The sequence below is a fragment of the Mustelus asterias genome, chromosome 9, assembly GCF_964213995.1.
Source record: "Mustelus asterias chromosome 9, sMusAst1.hap1.1, whole genome shotgun sequence".
Taxonomy (NCBI): Eukaryota; Metazoa; Chordata; class Chondrichthyes; order Carcharhiniformes; family Triakidae; genus Mustelus; species Mustelus asterias.
This window is the reverse complement of record NC_135809.1, coordinates 19,540,913-19,564,512: the sequence shown is the minus strand read 5'-3', so window position 1 is coordinate 19,564,512 and position 23,600 is coordinate 19,540,913. Positions and strand designations below refer to the sequence as shown.

Genomic DNA, 23,600 nt, shown 5'->3' with positions numbered 1-23,600 from the left:
ATGAAAAATAGACATTTCTCTATTTATAGCCAGTTTTAAAGTTTATTTACTCGTGTCACAAGTAGGCTTACATTAACGCTGCAATGAAGTTACTGTGAAAATCCCCAGGTCGCCACACTCTGGCGCCTGTTTGGGTACACTGAGGGAGAATTTAGCATGGCCAATGCACCCAACCAGCATGTCTTTCAAACTGTGGGAGGAAACTGGAGCACCCGGAGGAAACCCACGCAGACACGGAAGAATGTGCAGACAGTGACCCAAGCCCAAGGAATCAAACCTGGGTCCCTGGTGCTGTGAGGCAGCAGTGCTAACCACTGTGCCACCGTGCCACCATATAAGTATCATTTGGATGGAATGTCGAAGGGAAAATCTGGCTAACAGGAAGGTGTGACACAGCAACAAAGCAATAGTCTTTTATTCATTTCAGTGCAAGGGGGCTTAGGCAGCCTCTGTTCCTGGTGTGAATTCCTCCCCAACAGATTTCCTGCTCTCTGCCCAACTCTATCACTTCCTGATAGGTTAACATGCAATCCATTCCCAGTATTTATTCTCAGGTGGAAAAGATGCAAATTTACTCCAGGATGTTAATACTGTAAAATAGGAAATGGCCACATTTAAACCAATAGAATTTTTATTGGCGTGTCATCATAAGCTCGACACTCTATTTCGCTTTCTGATAGGATAACGTGCATCCATTCCCAGAATTTATTTTTCTTTTGTTCAATGTATGAAATTGCAGTTCACATACCCAGTGCAAAATAATCACCTTGTTCTGACTTCTGTACGTGCCAATCTATTAATTGTTCAGCTAAATGAGTCTTAACAAGTTATTGTTCATTTTTGGCACCTCGCCAAAAACGTGTCAGCATTTAATTTATGTTATTTATTTTATTGCAACAATGATACCTATTATAGTTCCCTTTGTTCATGTTACTAATTGGTTAAATGATATATTTTTATATTAGAGTGAACTTGTATAACTTCTTAGTGGGTCGAAGGAACAGGGCAGTTCGGAACTTACTGCACAGAAGTTACTTTTCAAAGTCTGTCACCCTAAGCAACCACAGATTCCTTATCTGCATTACCGATGTCTTCCACACTTAAGATCAGAGTACAATCTCACTGTGATCTGCCACACACCGGGTTGTTGGAATGAATTGCATTGGCTCCACAATTGTCAGCTAAGACTCTAAAAATGGCACGGTGGCACAGTGGTTGGCACTGCTGCCTCACAGCACCAGCGACCTGTGTTCAATTCCCGGCTTGGGTCAGTGTCTGTGTGGAGTTTGCACATTCTCCCCATTTCTGCATGGGTTTCCTCCAGGTGCTCCGGTTTCCTCCCGCAGTCCAAAGATGTGCGGTTAAGTGGATTGGCCGTGCAAAATTGCCCCTTAGTATCAGTGGGTCTAGCTGGGGTAAATGCATTGGGTTATGGGAATAGGGCTTGGGTGGAATTGTAGTTGGTGCAGACTCGATGGGCCGAATGACCTCCTTCTGCAGTATCGGAACCTATGATTCTAACAATCAGGGTGATGTCTGTGTCTCTGGATCACAAATCAGTTTTGCGACTTTAATCCATTTTGCCTCTTTCTTAAGCAGTGTAATGTTATTGTAAGGAAGTGATATTTATAAAACATTTTGTCTAATCTGCGCTTGGAGCTTAATTGGTCAGAAAACTCAGGACTAATTACATTAATTTAAATAATCTAAGTGCAAAAAACATATATAACAGCTGGACAAAGGATTAAATTCCATAAATCTTCTTAAACATGTGGAAAGAAGCATTGAATTTAAAGTCAGATATTCTGGGTAGTGTTTTTTAAAAAAGACACACCTACTATCCATGGATATGGGGGAGTTTTTTTTTGTTTAAAGATTACATCCTGTGTTCACACAAGGACTCTGATAATTAAAGATAGTTCTGTGCAGTGGGAAGCACCTCGACACAAGGCGGCTCAGAATCCTGGCTGTGTGTGGAGCTGATCCCGGTGTCTGAGTCGGTGTCGTTCACATCGGAGGGGGACAGGGGGTGTGAGCTGCTCCCGCACGGAGCGCTGCCAGGATCCGGCGGCCACTTCTCCACCAAGTCCTTCCCCGGCCCGGGCAGGGGGGCTGCCCTCTCCGCTTCCTCTGCCAGGCTCAGCGCCTCCAGCTGCCGGGCTAAGCTTTCGCATTCCTCCGCCCTCTCCCTCAGGGAGGCTTCCTGCAGCCTGACCTGCTCCTGGATGTCCTGGAAGTCCTCCCGGAGTTGCAGAGCAGCATGCATCCCCTTCTCCAAATCGCCCTGCACCCTCTGGGTCTCTGCCTGCTCTTGGTCTGGGCTAGGGGCTTGGTGCTCTTGTCCCTCCTCCTGTGTATCTGTCTCCCAGGCCTGCCTGAGCTCCTGCTCAATGTCCTGGCTGAGTTTATGGATGGTTTTGCGGTGTTGCTGCAGCTCTCCCTCCAGCTGCAGCAGTGTCTCCCTCTTGCTCTCCAGTTGCTGTGATTGCTGGTCCTCTCTGCCCTCCAGGAGGTAGGTCTCCTGGACATAATTCTCCCCTTCCTTCTGTATCCTCTCCCAGTGCATGCGGGACTGGAAGCAGTCAATGTCTCCGTCCAGTTCCCTCATCCTCTGGAGCTGCTGGCGGATGGTGTGATCCTGGGAGACAATGAGGTGGACCAGGGTCTCCATCCCTTCCCTGCCCTGCCGCAGTCTCTTCATCCTGGCCAGCTTCTTGAAGGCTTTCCTGACCATCCTCTTCTGCTTTTCCGCCGGCAGCCTCTTCATGTACTGGGCGGGGCTGGGCATCTCCCCCTGGCTCTGCACCACCCTGGCCTCGGCTGCCCTCAGCCCTGGCACGGGCACCGAGGCTCCCCACTTGACCAGGACCAGATGCACGTTGGGCTGCTCCTCGCCCCAGGACAGCCAGAGCCTCAGCAGCTTGGTGGGCGATGGCAGCAGCCTCTCAAAGCCCCTCCACTTCTCCACGATGCAGTATTCCCCCGGCGCCGCGTGCAGCAGCCTGGTGCCCCCCGAGGTGTTGGCGAGGTGGTCTTTCAGCAGGGCTCTCACCACCTGGGCACAGCTGGTGCGCTTGGTCAAGCCGCACACAACCTTCTCCTCCTGGCACACCCACACCGAGATCTGAGCACCCTCCGGGGAGCCCATGGCCACACTCGGGAGAGAGAGAGAGTCCGCAGAGGGAGAGAGATCTGCAGAAAAGAAAGCAAAGAGGGGAGCTGGATTAGGACACATGTGAAAAATACGAATCAGAAACTTGACAGAGCGGAGCTGCAAGTTAACACCATCATGTGGCTGCATGTATTATAACAAAACAAAATTCCCTGAGGGCAAACCTCCCTCCCTGTACTGCATTGCTCTTTGAAAATATTGTCTCTTTAACCTAAAGCATCTCTTAATTAGCACCCCCGAATTGCTCCACCTCAAGTTAAAGGCTGCAAGCATCCCCTCTGTTCCCTCATTCATCCGTGTGCTTTTACTGATTTGCCAGAACCTACGATTATACCCTGACAGAACAATCTGTCAACCTTAATGTAAAGGCAAACTACCTGAGAACCTTGCCTGTCACACAACCTGCTCAATTAAATTCCCCAAAATATCGTTTACCCTCAGAATATTTACATTTTTGGCTGGATTTTTCTTTTTATTTCGAAAAGCGTTTGAAGTCCGCTCGAATCTATCTTTTAAATGTTGAACGAGGAATTCTTCCTCTCGTTTGGACTTTTTTCTCATTTCTTAGCTGCTTCTTAAAACTTGGTTTGTTGTTTTATTTATTAGTCACAAGTAGGTTTACATTAACACTGCAACGAAGTGACTGTGAAAATCCCCGAGTCGCCACACTCTGGTGCCTGTCCGGGTACACTGAGGGAGAATTTAGCATGGCCAATAGGGGGATTAGCAGGGTAAATGTGTGGGGTTACAGGAATCCCACCCAGGCCCTATTCCTGTAACCCCACACATTTAGGGTTACAGGAATAGGGCCTGGGTGGGATTGTGGTCGGTAGAGACTCCACGGGCTGATTGGCCCCCTACTGTACTGTAGGGATTCTCTCCTCGAAACATTGCTTATTATGTGCAGACTTTTCGCATTTAGCATGGTGGCACTTGCAGGTGGCTCTGCATTGCCATATCTTCCTTCCCGTATGAACTGGGCATCCAACACTGGCCATATTGATGTGCATGCACTAGTGGGTACACTAGTGGGATCAAGAGCAGAGATCATCACGCATTGCTGGGTGAAAATCCCAGAAATCCCTACTTAACAGCACTGTGAACAGCTGGAAGTTAATGATAGTAACTCACCACTGGCTTCTCAAGTGCAATATTTCTGGGCAATAAATGCTTGCCACACCCATATGCCAAGAATGGGTTGAATAAAAATTTCTGCTTCATTGTGGGCAGAATTAAGGAATTTGGTCTCAACAATATTTTGCTTGACAACTAGCCAATGACATATCTGGTATCAGAATGATGGAAAATAATCAGTAGTTCTCATTTCTACTTCAAAATTCTCCCGTAACTATCAATCTCGAGCAATCTTCATATAATTTACATTGATTTTCCTCTTTTTCCTACACATATAATTCCTGCAGTTTCTATGTAGTTTAAAATGTTGACATTGGTTGCTGGATAGAAAATAAATTATGAAAATTATAGTCATTTTATAGTACAGAACTTGAGTATTGTTGAAAAAAGAAAATTTGAATAAAACCTTGGCAGTTAACTGTTCTCTGTTGCATTCTCTATAGCAACAACTCCATCAATTTGCCAAACGACCAGCACTCCCTTCTCATGCTGTATAAATTGCTGTTTCCTTTACTGTTGGTTGATCTTGTGAGCTCTTCTGATGAGTGCAAGATGAAAGGTTTCAACAGCATGGTCCTTTTTTAAAGAAATATGACAACTATATTCAGGGATAATGCTACTTAAGCATCTCAAATTGCTTAACATAAGTCCTGTATGATGCACTACCTCACACAATATACAGTGGTAACAGTGGTGGCATGGTGGCACAGTGGTTAGCACTGCTGCCTCACAGCGCCAGGGACCCGAGTTCAATTCTCAGCTTGGGTCACTGTTTGTGCGGAGTCTGCACGTTCTCCCCGTGTCTGCGTGGGTTTCCTCTGAGTGCTGTGGTTACCTCCCACAGTCCAAAGGTGTGCAGGTTAGGTTGATTGGCCATGGTAAATTGTCCTTTATTATCAGGGGGTTTAGCAGAGTAATATGTGGGGTTATGGGGATAGGGCCTGGGTGGGATTGTTGTCGGTGCAGACTCGATGGGCCGAATGACCGCCTTCTGCACTTTGGGACTCTATAATGCCTATTAGGATATAAGACAATATCATAATATGTTACACACATTCCATGATATTGGACCCCTCAGAATTTCAGGTTACTTTATATGATGAACCACAAAACAATTAATCAAATACATTATCACGCTTATGCACAAATGCCAATTAAAAATGCGCCTTCCTGACTTTTAATTATAAACTTTGCTTTGTTGTGATAAACACAATTTACTTTACAGAACATGTTGTTTAACATTCCATGATACATCCTTCAGTAAATTATATGTTCATTTAAGGTTCCATTGCACAGATTTAACATTTGCCTTTGAAATCTCTTTACAGACATTCTACAGTGCTTGGAATTGTTTAAGAAATGCAATGATTATTTATGAATATATTTACTTTGATAGATTAAGCCTTGGAGAAAAATGCATTTCAAGTATTTTCAGCATTTAAAACGTTTTTTTTTATTAGCTCATGAATACAATCCGGATTTAGATACAGTGCATTCCAAACCCTTCAAAGTTACTTTTCAACAGATTAGATTAGAACAATAGATTCTTAGAAAATTGAGAATGCCATGTTATTATTTGAATGGACCTATAAATAAAAATGACATTTCACTATGTACTGCTGTGCTTGACCTCAGCTGGTTAAAAGGAATGTTAAAATTACTGGATGTAGTAGGAAATGAGATGGAGGTTTTAAGATAGTCCTTTAGATCAACTTTGTAGGTCAACAAAGGAATGACTGAGAGAACATTTGTTCATTTTTTTGGTTTGCTTTTGAGTTTCACAGATTTTTCTACCATAGGGCGGCACGGTGGCACAGTGGTTAGCACTGCTGCCTTACAGCGCCAGGGACCCGGTTTCGATTCCCGGCTTGGGTCATTGTCTGTGTGGAGTTTGCACTTCCTCCCCGTGTCTGCGTGTTTCCTCTGGATGCTCCGGTTTCCTCCCACACTCCAAAGATGTGCAGGTAGGTGGATTGGCCATGCTAAATTGCCCCTTAGTGTCAGGGGGACTAGTTAGGATAAACGCATGGGGTTATGGGGATTGTGTTCGGTGCTGACTCGATGGGCCGAATGGCCTCCTTCTACACTGTAGGATTCTATGATTCTATAAGCATCTTCAAGTGATCAGGTTGTGTCTCGAGGAAAGGTTGTTCCAGTTAGGCTTGTATCTGCTGGAGTTTAGAAGAGTAAAAGGTGATTGAAATATACAGAACCATAGAATTCCTACAGTGCAGAAGGAGATCATTTGGCCCATCATGTTTGCACCGACACTCTGAAAGAGCATCTTACCCCAAGCCCATTGCTCCACTTTATGCCTGTAACAGCATGCATTTGCCCTGCTAATCCACCTAACCTACACATCTTGGGACATTAAGGGGCAATTCAACATGGCCATTCCACCTAATGGCACATCTTTGGACCATGGGATGAAGTGGAAATGGTCGGGACCTTCAAGTTTCTAGGTGTCCAGATCACCAACAATCTGTCTTGGTCCCTCCATGCTGAAGCTATAGTTAAGAAAGACCACCAACGCCTCTACCTTCTCAGGAGACTAAGGAAATTTGGCATGTCTGCTACAATTCTCACCACAGTGGCACAGTGATTAGCACTGTTGCCACACAGCGCCAGAGACTCAAGTTTTATTCCCAGCTTGGATCACTGTCTGTGCCGAGTCTGCACAATGTGGGTTTCCTCCCGGTGCTCCAGTTTCCTCCCACAGTCCAAAAGACAGGCTAGTTAAGTGTATTGGCCATGCTAAATTCTCCCTCATTGTACCGGAACAGGCATCGGAGTGTGGTGACCAGGGGATTTTCACAATAATTTCATTGCAGTGTAAGCCTACTTGTGACAATAATAAATAAACTTTAAACTTTAATAAACTTTAAACTTTTACAGATGCACCATAGAAAGCATTCTTTCTGGTTGTATCACAGCTTGGTCTGGCTCCTGCTCTGACCAAAACCTCAAAAAACTACAAAGAATCGTGAATGCAGCCCAGTCCATCACACATACCAGCCTCTCATCCATTGACTCTGTCTACACTTCCCACTGACTTAGAAACGCAGCCAGCATAATCAAGGACCCCATGTACCGTGGACATACTCTCTTCCACCTTCTTCCATCAGGAAAAAGATACAAAAGCCTGAGGACAGGTACCAACCAACTCAAGAACAGCTTCTTCCCTGCTGCCATCAGACTTTTGAATGGACCTACTTTGCATTAAGTTGATCTTTCTCGAACCCCTAGCTATGACTGCAACACTGCATTCTGCACTTTCTCCTCTCCTTCTCTAAGTGCGGTATGGTTTGTCTGTATAGCGTGCAAGAAACAATACTTTTCACTGTATGCGAATACATGTGACAATAATAAATCAAATCAAATCATAAGGGGAAACTGGACCACCCGAAGGAAACACACATATTTTTAAGGCAGAAGTGGATGAATTCTTGCTAATAAAGAGAATGCCAGTTTATCAGGGGCAGGTGAGATGCAGATCTGAGGTTGCTATGAGATCAGCCATGACTCTATTAAATAACACAGCAAGCTTGAGGGGCTGAATGGCCTTCTCCTGCTCCTCGTATGAACTCTAAGCACATTCCATAAACCAAACAATATATTAAATAGATGTAATTCATAGAATCATATAATTTCTACCATGTAGAAGAGGCCATTCAGCCCATCGAGTGTGCATGGACTCTCTGACAGAGTATATTACCAGGCCCTCTCACTGCTTTATCCCTGCAACACCACACATTTACCATGGCTAATCACACATCTTGGGACACTAAGGGGCAATTTAGCATTGCCAGTCCACCTAACCTGCACATTTTAAGACTATGGGAGGAAACTGGAGCACCCGGAGGAAACCCACGCAGACATGGGGAGAGCATAAAGAATCACATGAACTGCATAAGAGACCTCCAACTTCTCATGACTCAATCTTTTGTGATATGTTTGGTGGGGTGGAAGGGGACATGCAATTGCAAAGGTCAATAACAACATCAACTAAATGGGCGGCACGGTAGCACAGTGGTTAGCACTGCTGCTTCACAGCTCCAGGGACCTGGGTTCGATTCCCATCTTGGGTCACTGTCTGTGTGGAGTTTGCACATTCTCCCTGTGTCTGCGTGGGTTTCCTCCGAGTGCTCCAGTTTCCTCCCACAGTCCAAAGATGTGCGGATTAGGTTGATTGGCCAGGTTAAAAAATTGCCCCTTAGTGTCCTGGGATGCGTAGGTTAGAGGGATTAACGGGTAAATATGTAGGGATACGGGGATAGGGCCTGGGTGGGATTGTGGTCGGTGCAGACTCGATGGGCCAAATGGCCTCTTTCTGCACTGTAGGGATTCTATGAAATGCTAAAATTGATCTCAAAGGAGCTTATCATATAGACTCTTAAGATTTCATATAATCAATTGATACGGCTGGTACCAAAGTAACAGTGTAAAACTAAAGAACCTAAATCGGATTAGGGATTACAAGCTATTGTTTCCTCCCAATTTGAAGTGTTGCAGATAAGTGGAATAAGCACCCATCAAATGCTATTAGTTCTGGGTTACGGATACATTATGATCTCAACTGAATGGTGGAACAGGCTGAATGGCCTACTCCTGTTCTGTTCCTATGTTACTACTCCCATGTTAACTAATCTCTTCAAAAAAAAGATGAACTAATCTGTCAAAAATGTTGCAGCTTTGTTGCTATTTTCCTTTGAGAGTTTATTGCTTTTCTGTAATTTATGCAAAAAGAGACAATAAGATTCAGGAATTAGTCCATGAACTACGTCCAGCAATCCAAATCCAATTTTGCATCCCTTTATCGACCCTGTTTATTACATTCTCAAAGAAATCTATTAAATTTGTTAAACATCATTTCCCTTTCAGAACACCAAGTTGACTCTGCTTAATGATGAGTTTCTAAAAGTCCTGCTATTATTTTCTTAATAATGAATCCCAGCTTTTTCCCAATGACTGGCCTATAGTTTCCTGCTTTCTGTTTCTCCGTTCTTGAGTTCTTTGCGGTTTCCCACTCTGCTGGGACCTTTCCAGAATTTGAGAATTTTGGAAGATCCACAGCTGGTGGGAGGTAACTCTGGACTGGTATGAAGCCCAGTAATAACCGAGATTGGATGGCTTGTTGAATTTTCTGAGCATTTCATAAACTTAGTATTAGAACATAGAACATAGAGCAGTACAGCACAGGAACAGGCCCTTCGGCCCACAATGTTATGCCAAACATGACGCCAAATTAAACTAATCCCATCTGCCTGCCCTTGATCCATATCCCTCTATTCCTTGCATATTCATGCGCTCATCTTAAAACCCCTTAAATGCCCCTATCATATCTGCCTCCACCAGCATCCCTGGCAGCGTGTTCCCGACACCCAACATTTTCCGTGTAAAAAACTTGCCCCTCACATCTCCTTTGAACTTTCCCCCTCTCACCTTAAGTGCGTGCCCACTAGTATTAGACATTTCAACTCTGGGAAAAAGATTCTGGCTGTCAACCCTACCTATGCCTCTCATAATTTCTTAAACTTCTATCAGGTCTCCCCTCAGCCTCCACTGCTCTAGAGGAAACAACTCTATTTTGTCCAGTTTCACCTTATAGCTCATACCGTCTAATCCAGGCAGCATCCTGGTAAACCTTGTCTGCACCCTCTCCAAAGCCTCCACATCCTTCCTGTAATGTGGCAACCAGAATTGAACGCAATACTCTCAGCGCAGCCGAACCAAAGTTTTATAAAGCCGGGACATGACATCCTGACTCTTGTACTCAATGCTCCAATCAATAAAGCTTGCCATATGTCTTCTTTACCACCAAGTTGCCATCAAGTGTTAATATTACTAGCTGAGTTTCAGTAATGCAGAGGTACTTTGGGGTCCAGTGCATAATTTAGGTAAGCGTACCTGAAGGTCAATGTATCTAAATATAAATATTGTTGGAGGTTCTCTATAGTAGCCGTTGTTTAGTTCTTTGCGAATGTTTAAGGAACAAATAAAAAGCACATCATTTTAGGGTGGATTATCTGAAATCTAGGATCTCTGACCTTGCCTGGAACTGGGATTCTCCAGTTCTACTGCAGTGAAGGGAGATCTGGCGGAGCGCAAAATTCTCCATTCTTGCTGGCAGCGGTGTCAGGACATGAATGGCTGGAGAATTCCAGCCACATATCTATGGTACAAGGTCTTGAAATGTGACTTGATTTGATTTGATTTGTTTCTTATTGTCACATGTATTAACATACAGTGAAAAGTATTGTTTTTTTGCACTTTATACAGACAAAGCGTAGAGAAGGAAATGAGAGAGTGCAGAATGTAGTGCTCCAGTCATAGCTGGGGCGTAGAGAAAGATCAATTTAACGTGAAGTAGGTCCATTCAAAAGTCTGATGGCAGCAGGGAAGAAGCTGTTCTTGAGTTGGTTGGTATGTGACCTCAGACTTCTGTATCTTTCCCGATGGAAGAAGGTGGAAGAAAGAATGTCCAGGGTGCATGGGGTCCTTAATTATGCTGGCTGCTTTTCCGAGGCAGCGGGAAGTGTAGACAGAGTCAATGGATGGGAGGCTGGTTTGCGTGATGGATTGGGCTGCATTCATGGCCTTTTGTAGTTTCTTGCGGTCTTGGACAGAGCAGGAGCCATGCCAAGCTGTGTTGGACCCAGAAATAATGTTTTCTATAGTGCATCTGTAAAAGCTGGTGAGAGTCATAGCTGACATGCCAAATTTTTTTAATCTTCTGAGAAAGTAGAGGCTTGGTGGGCTTTCTTAACTATAGTGTCAGCCTCGGGGGACTAGGACAGGTTGTTGGTAATCTGCACACCTAAAATCTTGAAGCTCTCAACCCTTTCTACTTTGTCCCCGTTGATGTAGACAGGAACATGTTCTCCTTTACACTTCCTGAAGTCGATGACTATCTCCTTCATTTTGTTGACATTGAGGGAGAGATTATTGTTCGTAGCACCAGTTCACCAGATTCTCTATCTCATTCCTTTCCTCTGCCTCAGCATTGTTTGAGATCCAATCCACTATGGTGGTGTCTTCAGCAAACTTGAAAATCGAGTTGGAGGGGAATTTGGCCACACAGTCACAGGTGTATAAGGAGTACAGCCTCGCATATTCTGCACTCTTTGAGTTTTATATGGAGTTTTTGGAACCTACACGTGATGAGGGATAATGTGGCTCCACAAAAAACGCATAAGTAGGCAACTAATAGGATAACCCCTCTTCAAGCTCTTGGTCATCAGGATTTGCTGGTGTTGGATGTATTCTTATTATAGAATAGAATAGAAACCCTACAGTGCAGAAAGAGGCCATTCGGCCCATCGAGTCTGCACCGACCACGATCCCACCCAGGCCCTATCCCCATATCCCTACATATTTACCCGCTAATCCCTCTAACCTAAGCATCCCAGGACACTAAGGGGCAATTTAGCATGGCCAACTAACCTAACCCGCACATCTTTGGACTGTGGGAGGAAACCGGAGCACCCGGAGGAAACCCACGCAGACACGAGGAGAATGTGCAAACTCCACACAGACAGTGACCCAAGCCGGGAATCGAACCCAGGTCCCTGGAGCTGTGAAGCAGCAGTGCTAACCACTGTGCTACCATGCCACCTTAATTATGCTGGCTGCTTTTCCGAGGCAGCGGGAAGTGTAGACAGAGTCAATGGATGGGAGGCTGGTTTGCGTGATGGATTGGGCTGCATTCATGACCTTTTGTAGTTTCTTGCAGTCTTGGGCAGAGCAGGAGCCATGCCAAGCTGTGTTGGACCCAGAAATGCAATCTCAGAGAAGACATGTTTGAGGCTTTTATGATGAGGAAGGATAAAAATTTCATTAAGGTTGGTAAGTTATTACAGGGTATATGGATTAGAAAGTGTGAATTTAAAATTAATTGGACGAATAAGGTTTGATGTCAGGAAGTATTTCTTTACATGGTGTCCTTATCCTTTGGAACAGGCAGTTCCAAAGCATGCAGTGACCATGAATTTCCTACAAGCCTTCAGAAGGGAGTTTAGGAGAGAGTACATGTTGCTCTAAAAGTAAGGAGCAGAGTAGCTGGAAACAATAAGTTATTCTGGTGTCCTGGAGCATTTTTGGTTGCTTCACCAAGTCAGTGGGGAACCTTTCAAAGCTTTTCTTAAATTGGCCAGAATTTCTTTCTCCTCATTTTCACCTTCCCGGGGATATTATGTGGCTGGGCTGAGGAAAGGCTTGGAATGTTGTGTTTGTTGCTGCACTATTTCCTGTTCTTCCCTTTTTATATATGTGTATGTTCATTTACTTCCCATGAGGAAGTGTTCTAACTATGTTCTGACGTCAATCAGAATTTAATCGTTTTTTGATGAGGCAAGTTTCCAATTTGGCAGATGCAGCGAATGGATCAGAAGTGAGCACACCCTTTTATTAAATTTAGCTTTGACACTTTCAAGAGTGTTGCCTGGGTTGTGGCCCTATAACCATTACAACAATTTCCTGATCTCCCATGCCATCACTAACAATGAGTTGGAGGATTCAGAATGACATGAACATTCTATCATGTCACCGGCAAGATTCTCCAGCCTCCCCTCAGTGCTTTTCCTGGCACAGCGCCATTCAAGTGAGGCGGGATCTTCTGCTCCCACCGCTGTCAATGGGAACTCCCACTGAAGTCACCACACGCCGCTGGTGCACCCCAGCAGGATCAGAGAACTCCGACCAACATATTTTTGAGGTGGATGGGAGGAGTTCAAGGGTCAGGAGGATTCTCAGAAGGTCATGTTGCTTGGGCCTGGGGCAGAAAGGTGATGAGCACAGGAACTGAATATTATTTAAATGGAGAAATACTGCAGAAAGCTGCAATACAGAGGGATTTGGGGGCGCTCGTGCATAAATCACAAAAAGAACTAGCATATGTGCTCAGCTGGTAATTGGGAAGGCAAATGGAATGTTGGCCTTCATTTCAAAGAAAGTGGAGTATAAAAGTAAGAGTATGGATAGACAAGACGCTGGTTAGACCACACCTGGAATATTGTTAACATCAGTAGATTCTTAATTCCAAATTTTTTTTTATTGAACTGAATTCAAATTCCACCATCTGCCATGGCAGAATTTGTGCAGTAAGTAGTCTCACAACACGGGGTGGCATGGTAGCACAGTGGTTAGCACTGCTGCTTCACAGCTCCAGGGACCTGGGTTCAATTCCCAGCTTGGGTCACTGTCTGTGTGGAGTTTGCACATTCTCCCTGTGTCTGCGTGGGTTTCCTCCGGGTGCTCCGGTTTCCTCCCACAGTCCAAAGATGTGCAGGTTAGGTTGATTGGCCATGTTAAAATTGCCCCTTAATGTCCTGGGATGCGTAGATTAGAGGGATTAGCGGGTAAAATATGTAGGGATATGGGGGTAGGGCCTGGGTGGGATTGTGGTCGGTGCAGACTCGATGGGCCGAATGGCCTCTTTCTGTACTGTAGGGTTTCTATGATTTCTATGAACACCAGGTTAAAGTCCAACAGGTTTATTTGGTAGCACGAGCTTTCAGAGCGTTGCCCCTTCATCAGGTGAGTGAAGAGTTTGGTTCACAAACAGGGCATTTATAGATACAAACTCAATTATAAGATAATGGTTGGAATGCTCCAAAAGCTCGTGCTACCAAAAAAACCTGTTGGACTTTAACCTGGTGTTGTGAGACTACTTACTGTGCCTACCCTAGTCCAACACCGGCAACTCCACATCATGGCAGAGTTTGTGCATAGCTATATATATTTAGAGCATATATACTCTGAAAATGGAGAATTCTGTCTTCTATCTTGTATTTTCTTCTCCTAGCATCAGTCTGTTGTCATGTTTTGCTTGCAGAGAGCATTGACATTTATTCTGTGACTAACACCAACTCTGTTCTTTCCTGCTACCATTCCCACGCTCTTTGACTTTTGTTCCATGTTATCTTTGTATTGTAATCTCCCCGTAGCATCCGCCCCCATCCCTCAACCAACCTATCCCTCACATTCCCTTTTTCCTCCATCTCAACAGCATAAAACCTATCTTATTCGTGCCTCTCTTCACTTCCAAAGAAGAGTCACACTGGAATCAAAGCGTGAACTCTGTTTCTCTTTCCAGCACTTTTTGTTTTTATTTCAGTCCTCCAAATGCACAGCAGTTTGCTTTGGAGCATTTTTTGGAAGATCTGTCTGTGTGGAGTTTGCACATTCTCCTCGTGTCTGCGTGGGTTTCCTCTGGGTGCTCCGGTTTCCTCCCACAGTCCAAAGATGTGCGGGTTAGGTTGATTGGCCATGCTAAAAATTGCCCCTTAGTGTCCTGGGATGCGTAGATTAGAGGGATTAGCGGGTAAATATGTAGGGATATGGGGGCAGGGCCTGGGTGGGATTGTGGTCGGTGCAGACTCGATGGGCCGAATGGCCTCTTTCTGTACTGTAGGGTTTCTATGATTTCTATGATGATGATCTGAGTGGGGCTTGAGTGTCAATCATTGCAGAATATGGGTATACTTTTTTCACAAGTAGGAAGAATGAGATCTTTTTTCAACTCATTTCCTGGATGTGAGAGTCGCTTTCTGGGGCAGCATTTATTGCCCATCCCTGGATGTTCTTGAGAAGGTGGTGGCGAGCTGCTGTCTTGAACCACTGCAGTCTCTGTGGTGTAGGTACACCCACAGATTTTGATTTGATTTGATTTATTACTGTCACATGTCACAGTGAAAAGTATTGTTTATTGCGCGATATACAGACAAGGCATACTGTTCATAGAGAAAGAAAGGGGAGAGTGCAGAATGTAGTGTTACAGTCATAGCTAGGATGTAGAGAAAGATCAACTTAGTTCGAGGTATGTCCATTCAAAAGTCTGACAGCAGCAGGGAAGAAGCTGTTCTTGAGTCAGTTGGTATGTGATCTCAGACATTTGTATCTCTTTCCCGATGGAAGAAGGTGGAAGAGAGAATGTCCGGGGTGCGTGGGGTCCTTCATTATGCTGACTGCTTTTCCGATGCAGTGGAAAGTGTAGACAGAGTCAATTAATGGGAGGCTAGTTTGCGTGATGGATTGGGCTTCATTCATGACCCTTTGTAGTTTCTTGTGGTCGTGCACAGAGCAGGAGCCATACCAAGCTGTGATACAACCAGAAAGGATGCTTTCTATGGCGCATCTGTAAAAGTTGGTGGTTGTAGCGGACCTGCCAAATTTCCTTAGTGTTGTTCGGGAGGGAATTCCAGAATTTAGACCCAGTGACAGTGAAGGAACAGCGAAGTATTTCCAGGTCAGGATGGTGAGTGACTTGGAGGGGAACTGACTGGCTTTCTAGCTTCTGTTCTTGTCCGCCAGCTTGTCAATGTGCTTGAAAGCAGGCTGGGGCAAGGGAGGCCATAAACCTCTCTCTGGGTGGCCTACCTGCCTGACCCCCGTCTGCAATTTTAACTGGGGAGAATGAGGCCGTCCCTCACCACAATTGAGGCCTTCAAATTACAGGCCGCTTCTTGACGGCCGTCAACTTTGAGGCTGCAGGAGGAGTTCAGTGCCAGAGTAAATGCCCAAAATAGGAGTGGCACTTCCCTCAATTACCACCTATCTGTCCGTTGAGCATCCCTTCCCCCCACATGATCCATTCCTGCAGGCGCTCCCTCCCTCGCTTCTCCATCAAGAGCCCTATGCCCCTAAGGCATATATCCAAAACAGAGATCAGTAGGCTTGTTGGGGATTCTATGATAATTTAGAGGTATGGGGATAGTGTGGGAATGCCAAATAGTGATAGAAGATAAGACCGTAAGACCAGAAGACATAGGAGCAGAATTAGGCCACTTGGCCCATCGAGTTTGCTCTGCCATTCAATCATGGCTGATATTTTTCTCATCCCCATTCTCCTGCCTTTTCCCCATAACCCCTGATCCCCTTAAAAATCAAGAACTTGTCTATCTCTGTCTTAAAGACACTCAATGACCTGGCCTCCACAGCCTTCTGCGGCAAAGAGTTCCACAGATTCACCAGTCTCTGGCCGAAGAAATTCCTCCTCATCTCTCTTTTAAAGGATCGTCCCTTTAGATAAGATAAGCCATGAATGGCAGAGCAACCTTAAAATGGCTGACTGTTGCTATTGTTTCTGTTCTTATATGCGCTGTTGCAAGCCTAAGCAATTGCATGAGATGATAAGGTTACATGTCAGAATCCCTACAGTGCAGAAAGAGGCCATTCGGCCCATCGAGCCTGCGCCGACAACAATCCCACGCAGACCCTATCCCTGTAGCCCCAAACATATTTATCCTGCTAACCTCCCTGACTTCAAGGATCAATTTAGCATGGCCAATCGACCTGACCCGCACATCTTTGGAGTGTGGGAAGAAACCAGAGCACCCGGAGGAAACCCATGCAGACACAGGGAGAATGCACAAACTCCACACAGACAGTGACCCAAGGCCGGACTTGAACCCGGGTCCCTGGAGCTGTGAGGCAGCAGTGCTAACCACTGTGCCACCGTGCTGCCCAATTTTTTTTTGACTCACCCTACCGCATCCCTCTCCCCACACTGACTGTGAATGTTTCCCCCTACCACCAGCCCCCTCGGGGTCCACCATCGACACCACTGACCCCACCCTATTAGACACTTCTGCCCTCTTTCCTGGACATTCTCAGTCCCTTCCCCCATATGCCTGCCTCCCCTGATGATGAAACAAAACCCACAGCTGAGCTTGGAAAGGAGGAGCTGAAGTAATTGTAACCGAAGTAGGGTTGACTGAAATCTGGAGCATGGGCAGTGCTGAGATTTGGCAACACTTGCTGGATTATACTCCAAGTCCTGAGAGGGCTTTGAGGGGGAGTAGGTGCTGGCAATAACCCTGGGCAGGGCAGGGGGATACCTGGGGCAGGCTAGTACTGGCAGAGGTGTTGGAGTAATGGGACTGTGGGGTGTGTTTGTGTGTCATTCCTGAGAGTGGTAGGGGTTTTCCTGGGTATAGACAAGGGGTAACCTGGAGATTGGGAATCACTGTCAGATAAAACTGGGGAGGAGGGGGGAAGGGCTGAGATGAGTCAAGCCAAGAGAGGTTTTAGTGTTTTGAACTGGTGAAGATTGAAAGCACTGGGAGCATTTGGGACTGAAAACAACACTGGTTGATGGGAGAATTGGAGTGAATTTGGGGTTTGGGCACAGACATTTTGGAATAATGTGCTGGAGAGTACTGGGTTGTGTGACACTCAGAGGGAAACAGATTCTCAGGAAATTCAGGGGAACCACGAGAAATCGAGATGTATTGGCCAATTATAGGAACACCGGAGGTAAATTGAGTTTGAGCCGCTGAGGAGGGGAATGTATAATAACTGAAAGTGTGTGACTGGAAAAAGTCCAGCCCATGATGTAAGTTTTGGTCTCAGGCCCATGCATTAGCCTAGACTCTGGAATGGCTAAAATTTGGGAACAGAAGCACCTGCCTAGAACAAAGCAAAAATGCCATGAGAGTCACGATCAAGAGACACAGTAACAATGGTGCAGCTAAAAGGACTGAGAAGATTATTTTAAATGGTGAACTGGCCTATTGTGCTCGGAGGAGGGAATATTCATGGAATATGATGAATTACGATCAGAGCGTCTCTTAGAAGAGGTTGTGGGTGTGTAGACCTAATTTAATTAGAACATTCCTGAGGCCTTTGAACAAAACATTTTATTTATATATTTTTTGCCCCTCCCTTTTTCACAGAATCTTTCAGCATATAAGGAAGCCATTTGGCCCATTGTGCCTGTGCTGGCTCTTTGAAAGAGGTGCCAATTTGTCACAAGCTTTTGTTCCTTGTGGGACTGGAGGAGGTGATAACCCTGGAAATGGTTCCTTTTCAAGTATATATTCCATTGCCTGTTGACCAACATTTTGAGTCTGTTTCTATCACCCTTTCAGTCAGTATATTCGAGATCATAACGGCTCACTGTATAAACATGTAATCTCCTCACCTCCCCTTTTGAGCAATATGTTCAGTTCCAACAATCACTAGGACCTATCAAAATCAATAGTTCTTAAGATAAAGGCAAAATGCTGCGGATGTTGATATCTGAAACAAAAACAGAAAATGCTGGAAAATCTCAGCAGGTCTGACAGCATCTGTGGAGAGAGAATAGAGCTAAAATTTTGAGTCTGAGGGGTCATCCAGACTTGAAACATCAGCTTCTCTCTCCACTGATGCTGCTGAGATTTTCCAGTGTTCTCTGTATTTGATTCAATAGTTCTCAATCTATTTTGGGATGATCTGAATAAAACTCACGCAGTATTTCACCTCTCTAAATAAGTTGGGTGATGCTGGAACATTTTTTTTCTCCCTCTTTCTCCTACTTGCCTCTTCTTCTTGTTCTGCCCATTCCATCATCTGTATCTTCCTCCACTTTGTTCCTCTGCCCTTTTCTTTTGTATTTATACTCTTTGCCCTCTTTTTTCTTTCTGTGCCATCTCTCTTCTCTGCACCTTCCGCCTCTTCTCCCAGGCTATTTCCCTCTCTCTTCCTTCATGCTCATTTGTTTTAGACATTTTGCTTCACAAGTTACAACTGCAGTATGAAGAAGAGTCAAACATTGCAAAGATTTGAAGAGAAAACTTGATGTGTGAAAAAGACCTAAGTAGGAAATGACTCTGAGGGGATCGGGTGCTTTGAGCTGAGAATGATTCATGACAGGTCGGAAACAGAGTGGAAACAAGCCAGGGTGGATTCCGAACAACTCAGGGTGGATTGGAGTAGGTTGGAAAAACCTTTGGAAGATTGAATAGATTGAGAATAGGACAAGTGGCTCGCGGCCAGCTGGGTATAACTCTGGACATATTAGAACAGCCTGGGAACAGAGGAAAGTTTAGCCCCGGGTGGAGCCGATATTAAGAAAGGAAGGACTTGTCACAATTTATATGGACTGTAGCCAGTTGGGAGGAACAAAAATCAAATGAACAAAGCCCAGCTCAATAACTGAAGCCGCAGCCAACAAAGAAATCGGCCTCTCTGGGAAAATATATACTGGCATTTACAACACTATTAACATAACTCCACTGTGCATTACTGGCCTATAAACACGTTACAGTGTTTCTTAGAGTGTTTGTTCATTTATATTTATGAAACCATAGAATATGAAACACAGTCAGCTAGACATGAATTATACGGGTCCACAACATGCATTTTGACTTCCTGGAGAGAAGTCCTGCATGTACAAAGTTCATGGCTATGAAAGGTTCTATTTCTCTTGTGGCTAATTTTTAAATATTGCTGGAGTGCATGGATTATCAATATTTTAAAGTTCAGTTTTAACGTTATATATGTTATTTTGGCAGTTTTTTTAAATTCAGGGGAATATTAAGGGTGTGAACAATGGAGTTGTCGAGGAGAGGTAAAATGGGTGCAAAGCATACCAATTTAACACAGTAGTTAGCACTGCTGCCTCGTCGTGACAGGGACCCAGGTTCAATTCCGGCCTTGGGTCACTGTCTGTGCGGAGTCTGCATGTTCTTCCCATGTTTGCGTGGGTTTCCTCCGGGTGCTCCAGTTTCCTCCCACACTCCAATGATGTGTAAGTTAGGTGGATTGGCCATGCTAAATTGTCTCTTAGTATCCAAGATATGTAGTTTAGGGGGATTAGCGGGGTAAACATGTGCGGCTATGGGGATAGGGCCTGGTTGGAATGCTCTGTTGGAAAGTCAGTAAGGATGCAATGGGCCAAATGACCTCATTCTGCAGAGTACAAATTCAATGATTCTAAGTGTTGTGATTCTAATGATTCACAACATTAATGATTCAAATGATTCTAAGATCACTGCTAAATCCCTGGAGCTATTTCGTTTAAGCAATCTCAGGTGAATATTTAAAACAGGTATCTAGCTGTTATTCATTTGGGGCCTAATACTTGTTGCAAGACCCCATTGTGAAATTTGCTAGCAATGAGCAGGAGATGGGCCTACCTCGCTCAGGATTCCTTAGCAATCTCAAACCTGCCAACTCCAAGTAATCCTTATATTTTTCTTTGTTCAAAAAAATCCAGTAAACCCAGAAGAGTGATCCCCTGACTCCACAATGGTCACAATCTCCGCTCACTACAGCCCATATTCCAATTCTCTCTGACAGGACGTACGGTAGCATGGCAAGTGGGTCAGCATTGCCTTTGTCAGGCAAGGTATCTGTGGAGGCATGATCCAGGCTGACAACCCACGGTGATTATGTTGATGAGTCCTGAGGCCTTGCTGCCATTGATCTTTGTGTCTCTCAGTTTACGTGGGTTAATATTTCTGGAGTAATTTTAATGGTCACATTCTATTATTTGCCAATTCATGATCACGATTTTTTTTTAAATGATCGATTGGCTTTCTGTTGCTCATATGTCCCCCATCACTACTTGTTAACAGAATCAAATTGTCTTTGATTCATTTGTGTTTAGTCTGTGGCTTATTTGATTGTTGATTTAATAGATGAGGTCTGTGGTTGAATGGCAACAACAACAGCAACAATATTAACTGTAAGGGCAACAGTAACAAAGCATGCTGGAAATTTTGGTCATGTTATAATTAAACACAGATGTAGGTCAGAAAGGCTACAGTGAGTCGTGACCTATCCTGTGAGATGTGACCTGATACTTCTTGTGTTAACCAAATAAGGATAGTTGTTTTGACTATACTAGACATGCCAGAGCCATTACTACCATATATGGTGAAATTATTCACATGCAGTTTGGTATTTGGGAGTGTTTACGAGTAACTCCATTGGCTATAATCGAACATTGTGATCAGTTTCTGGTGATATCATTGGCTGAGTGCCAGAGAACTTTCTGGAGAGTTTTGGGATTAAAAAGAAATGTTTGAGTCTTTGTCTTCAGTGAAAACTCGAGAATTACCTTTGCAAAGTGTACCCTGGAGACATTTTCAGAGGAGACAAAGAGACCACAAGGGAAGATGTACATCGGAGAGCAGCCTGGCCAGTTCCCTGTTTTCAGCTAAAAAGCTTTGAGTTAAAGTTAGAATTAGAGGGTTTAAGTTAAATGAGTTAAAGCAACTGATGTGAGTTGCATGAGTGAGTGGTTAGCACTGCTGCCTCACAGCGTGAGGGACCTGGGTTCAATTCCTGGCTTGGGTCATTGTCTGCGTGAAGTTTGCATGTTCTCCCCGTGTCTGCGTGGGTTTCCTCTGGATGCTCTGGTTTCCTCCGACAATCCAAAGATTTGCGGGTTTGGTGGATTGGCCATGGTAAATTGTCCCTTAGTCTCAGTGGGATTAGCTAGGTTAAATGCATGGGGTTATGAGGATAGGGCCTGGGTGGGATTGTGGTCAATGCAGACTCGATAGGCCAAATGGCCTCCTCCTGCACTGTAGGATTCTATGATTCTATGATTATTGGTACCTAAACTATTGAATAAAGAGAGATGTTTTATTTAAGTGAATTTGAAACAACTCCTGTGCTTTGGTTTGTCAAACTAAGAGAAATACCTGGGAAGAGGTTAAATTTACAGTCAGTTAATAGTTCTCATTTTAACAATTTATTCATTTTTGCCTTAAGGTTGGGGGATGGATGCCCTGCGGTTTGACGTTTTATGCCATTACATCTTTGAAAGGGTTGATGCTAGGCTTAATGCAAAACTTAATAATTTTTGCAGAATTGTACAGATTGAGAAATGAGACTGCCAATGCTACCTTGTGCACTCTGTAACATTGAAAGATAACCAGCACAGGAGAAGAGCTTTTCATGTACATGAAGCAATTATGTTGGAGATTATCCTTTGGCAGGTATAGTGCTAGTTGCAGATATTGTCCAATTCCCAACTTGCTGGATGTCCCTTCTACACTAGGATCTAAAAATAGATACAAAGGGTGGGAAATTCTTGGAAATCGGCAATGGCCAATAACGGGTTGGAAAAGTGGAGTTGAGCCTACTGACTGCAATGGTGGCTTTTCCTGTCATACATTGAGGCATTTAGTCCCAAATATCTTTGTCCACAGGTTTCACGCTGTTTCGCTGGTGGGACAGCCTCTGATTTACCTGCTCTGCAATCATCTCAGCGCTGCAATCATGGGGGCGCCACACTTAAAGGTTTCCCCAGTGCACAGCAGCCACATCTTGCAGGAAGTGATGGCTGCCAGGAAATCTGCACCGAAATTCTCCAAAGCCTCCCTGGAGAAACTCCTCAGTGTTGTAAAGGCCCGCTGTGATATCATCCACCTTCACTCAGGACAGAAACCTAGCAGCAAGGTGACAAGCCCCTCATGGGGGGTGGCGGTGGTCGTCAGTGCCAACACCCACCAGCCAGTCGGTGCAGGGAGAGAATGAATGATCTCCTCTGTTCTGCCAGGGTAAGTCACTCTTCTCATCACTGCCAACTCATACACCCATCAAACATCCACAGGAATCTCCCTCTTTGCCAGCTCAAGGGACATCACCACTCACTATCCCACACACATCTTCATCTCTCCTGCATATCCTCATCACCTCACTGCTCCCACTCACCATCCACAAATGCCAGGCATCCTTACCATCCACCGGGGAGGACATCGAACGCTCCTGTGCTGATGGTGAGGTTGGCAGTGAGAAAACCAAGTGAGGATCTAGCACTGCATCATCCATCAGAGTATACAGCTGTGGGTCATGTCTCCTCTTTCTCAGACCCCTGGCATGCACTAATAAACTCTCCTTTCTTTCACAGACACATCTGGGAAGCAGCCCAGAGAGTTCACCAGCCAGGGACTTGACTCCAGCCCCCCGCTGCAGCACAGAGGAAGGACGTACTGATCCCAAATTGAAGATCCATCACAGCGCTCACCGACACCCTGCACCCGTGCAGAGACGAACACCTCAGTCAGACCTAATTCTAGAGTAGTCGCAGGGTCACACTCTGGTGAACAAGTCACACACACAGTTCCACAGCGGGGAGAGGCAGGGACATCCCGAGGTACCGGCACTCAAAGGATTGCTGGAGACCAGGAATCTGCTGAGCCCCAGTCACATGATGACCCTTTGGACTAGGTCATGCCTCAGTTGCTGGAGCTCCAAAAGCAAACTCTGGAAAATCAGGAAGGGATGTCTGGGACAGTTCATGGATTGAAAGACTGCATGGATACGTCCCTCCACCCCCTTCTGGGGGTTAGCAGGGTAAATAAGTGGAGTTGTGGGGATAGGGCCTGGGTGGGATTGTGGCCGGTGCAGACTCGATGGGCCAAATGGCTTCCTTCTGCACTGTAGGGATTCTCTGGATTCTAACAGGGCATGGCAGATAGTAGGCTGCCTCCACCTCCACTGTGGACGTTGGGGGTGTACCCAGCAACAGGGTTAGAAAGGTTAAGAAGCTTTAGTTGCACTGTGTGGGCACAGATGT

The 23,600-nt window shown here is 45.0% G+C and overlaps 1 protein-coding gene across 3 annotated transcripts in view; it reads right to left on the bottom strand.

Annotated features, from left to right (window-relative positions):
* Window positions 1-1,866: 1,866 nt before the first annotated feature.
* Window positions 1,867-23,600, bottom strand: part of LOC144499083 (ras association domain-containing protein 9-like) — a 32,440-nt gene continuing 10,706 nt past the window's right edge. For 2 of the 3 annotated variants that reach the window (XM_078221153.1, XM_078221154.1), the window contains exon 2: window positions 1,867-3,192. In XM_078221153.1, coding sequence (XP_078077279.1) covers window positions 1,910-3,148 — 1,239 coding nt within the window. In that variant the 5' untranslated portion in view covers window positions 3,149-3,192 and the 3' untranslated portion in view covers window positions 1,867-1,909. Of the gene's footprint in view, window positions 3,193-4,712; window positions 4,763-23,600 lie in introns of those variants that run through there. The other variant, XM_078221152.1, reaches the window with a different exon arrangement.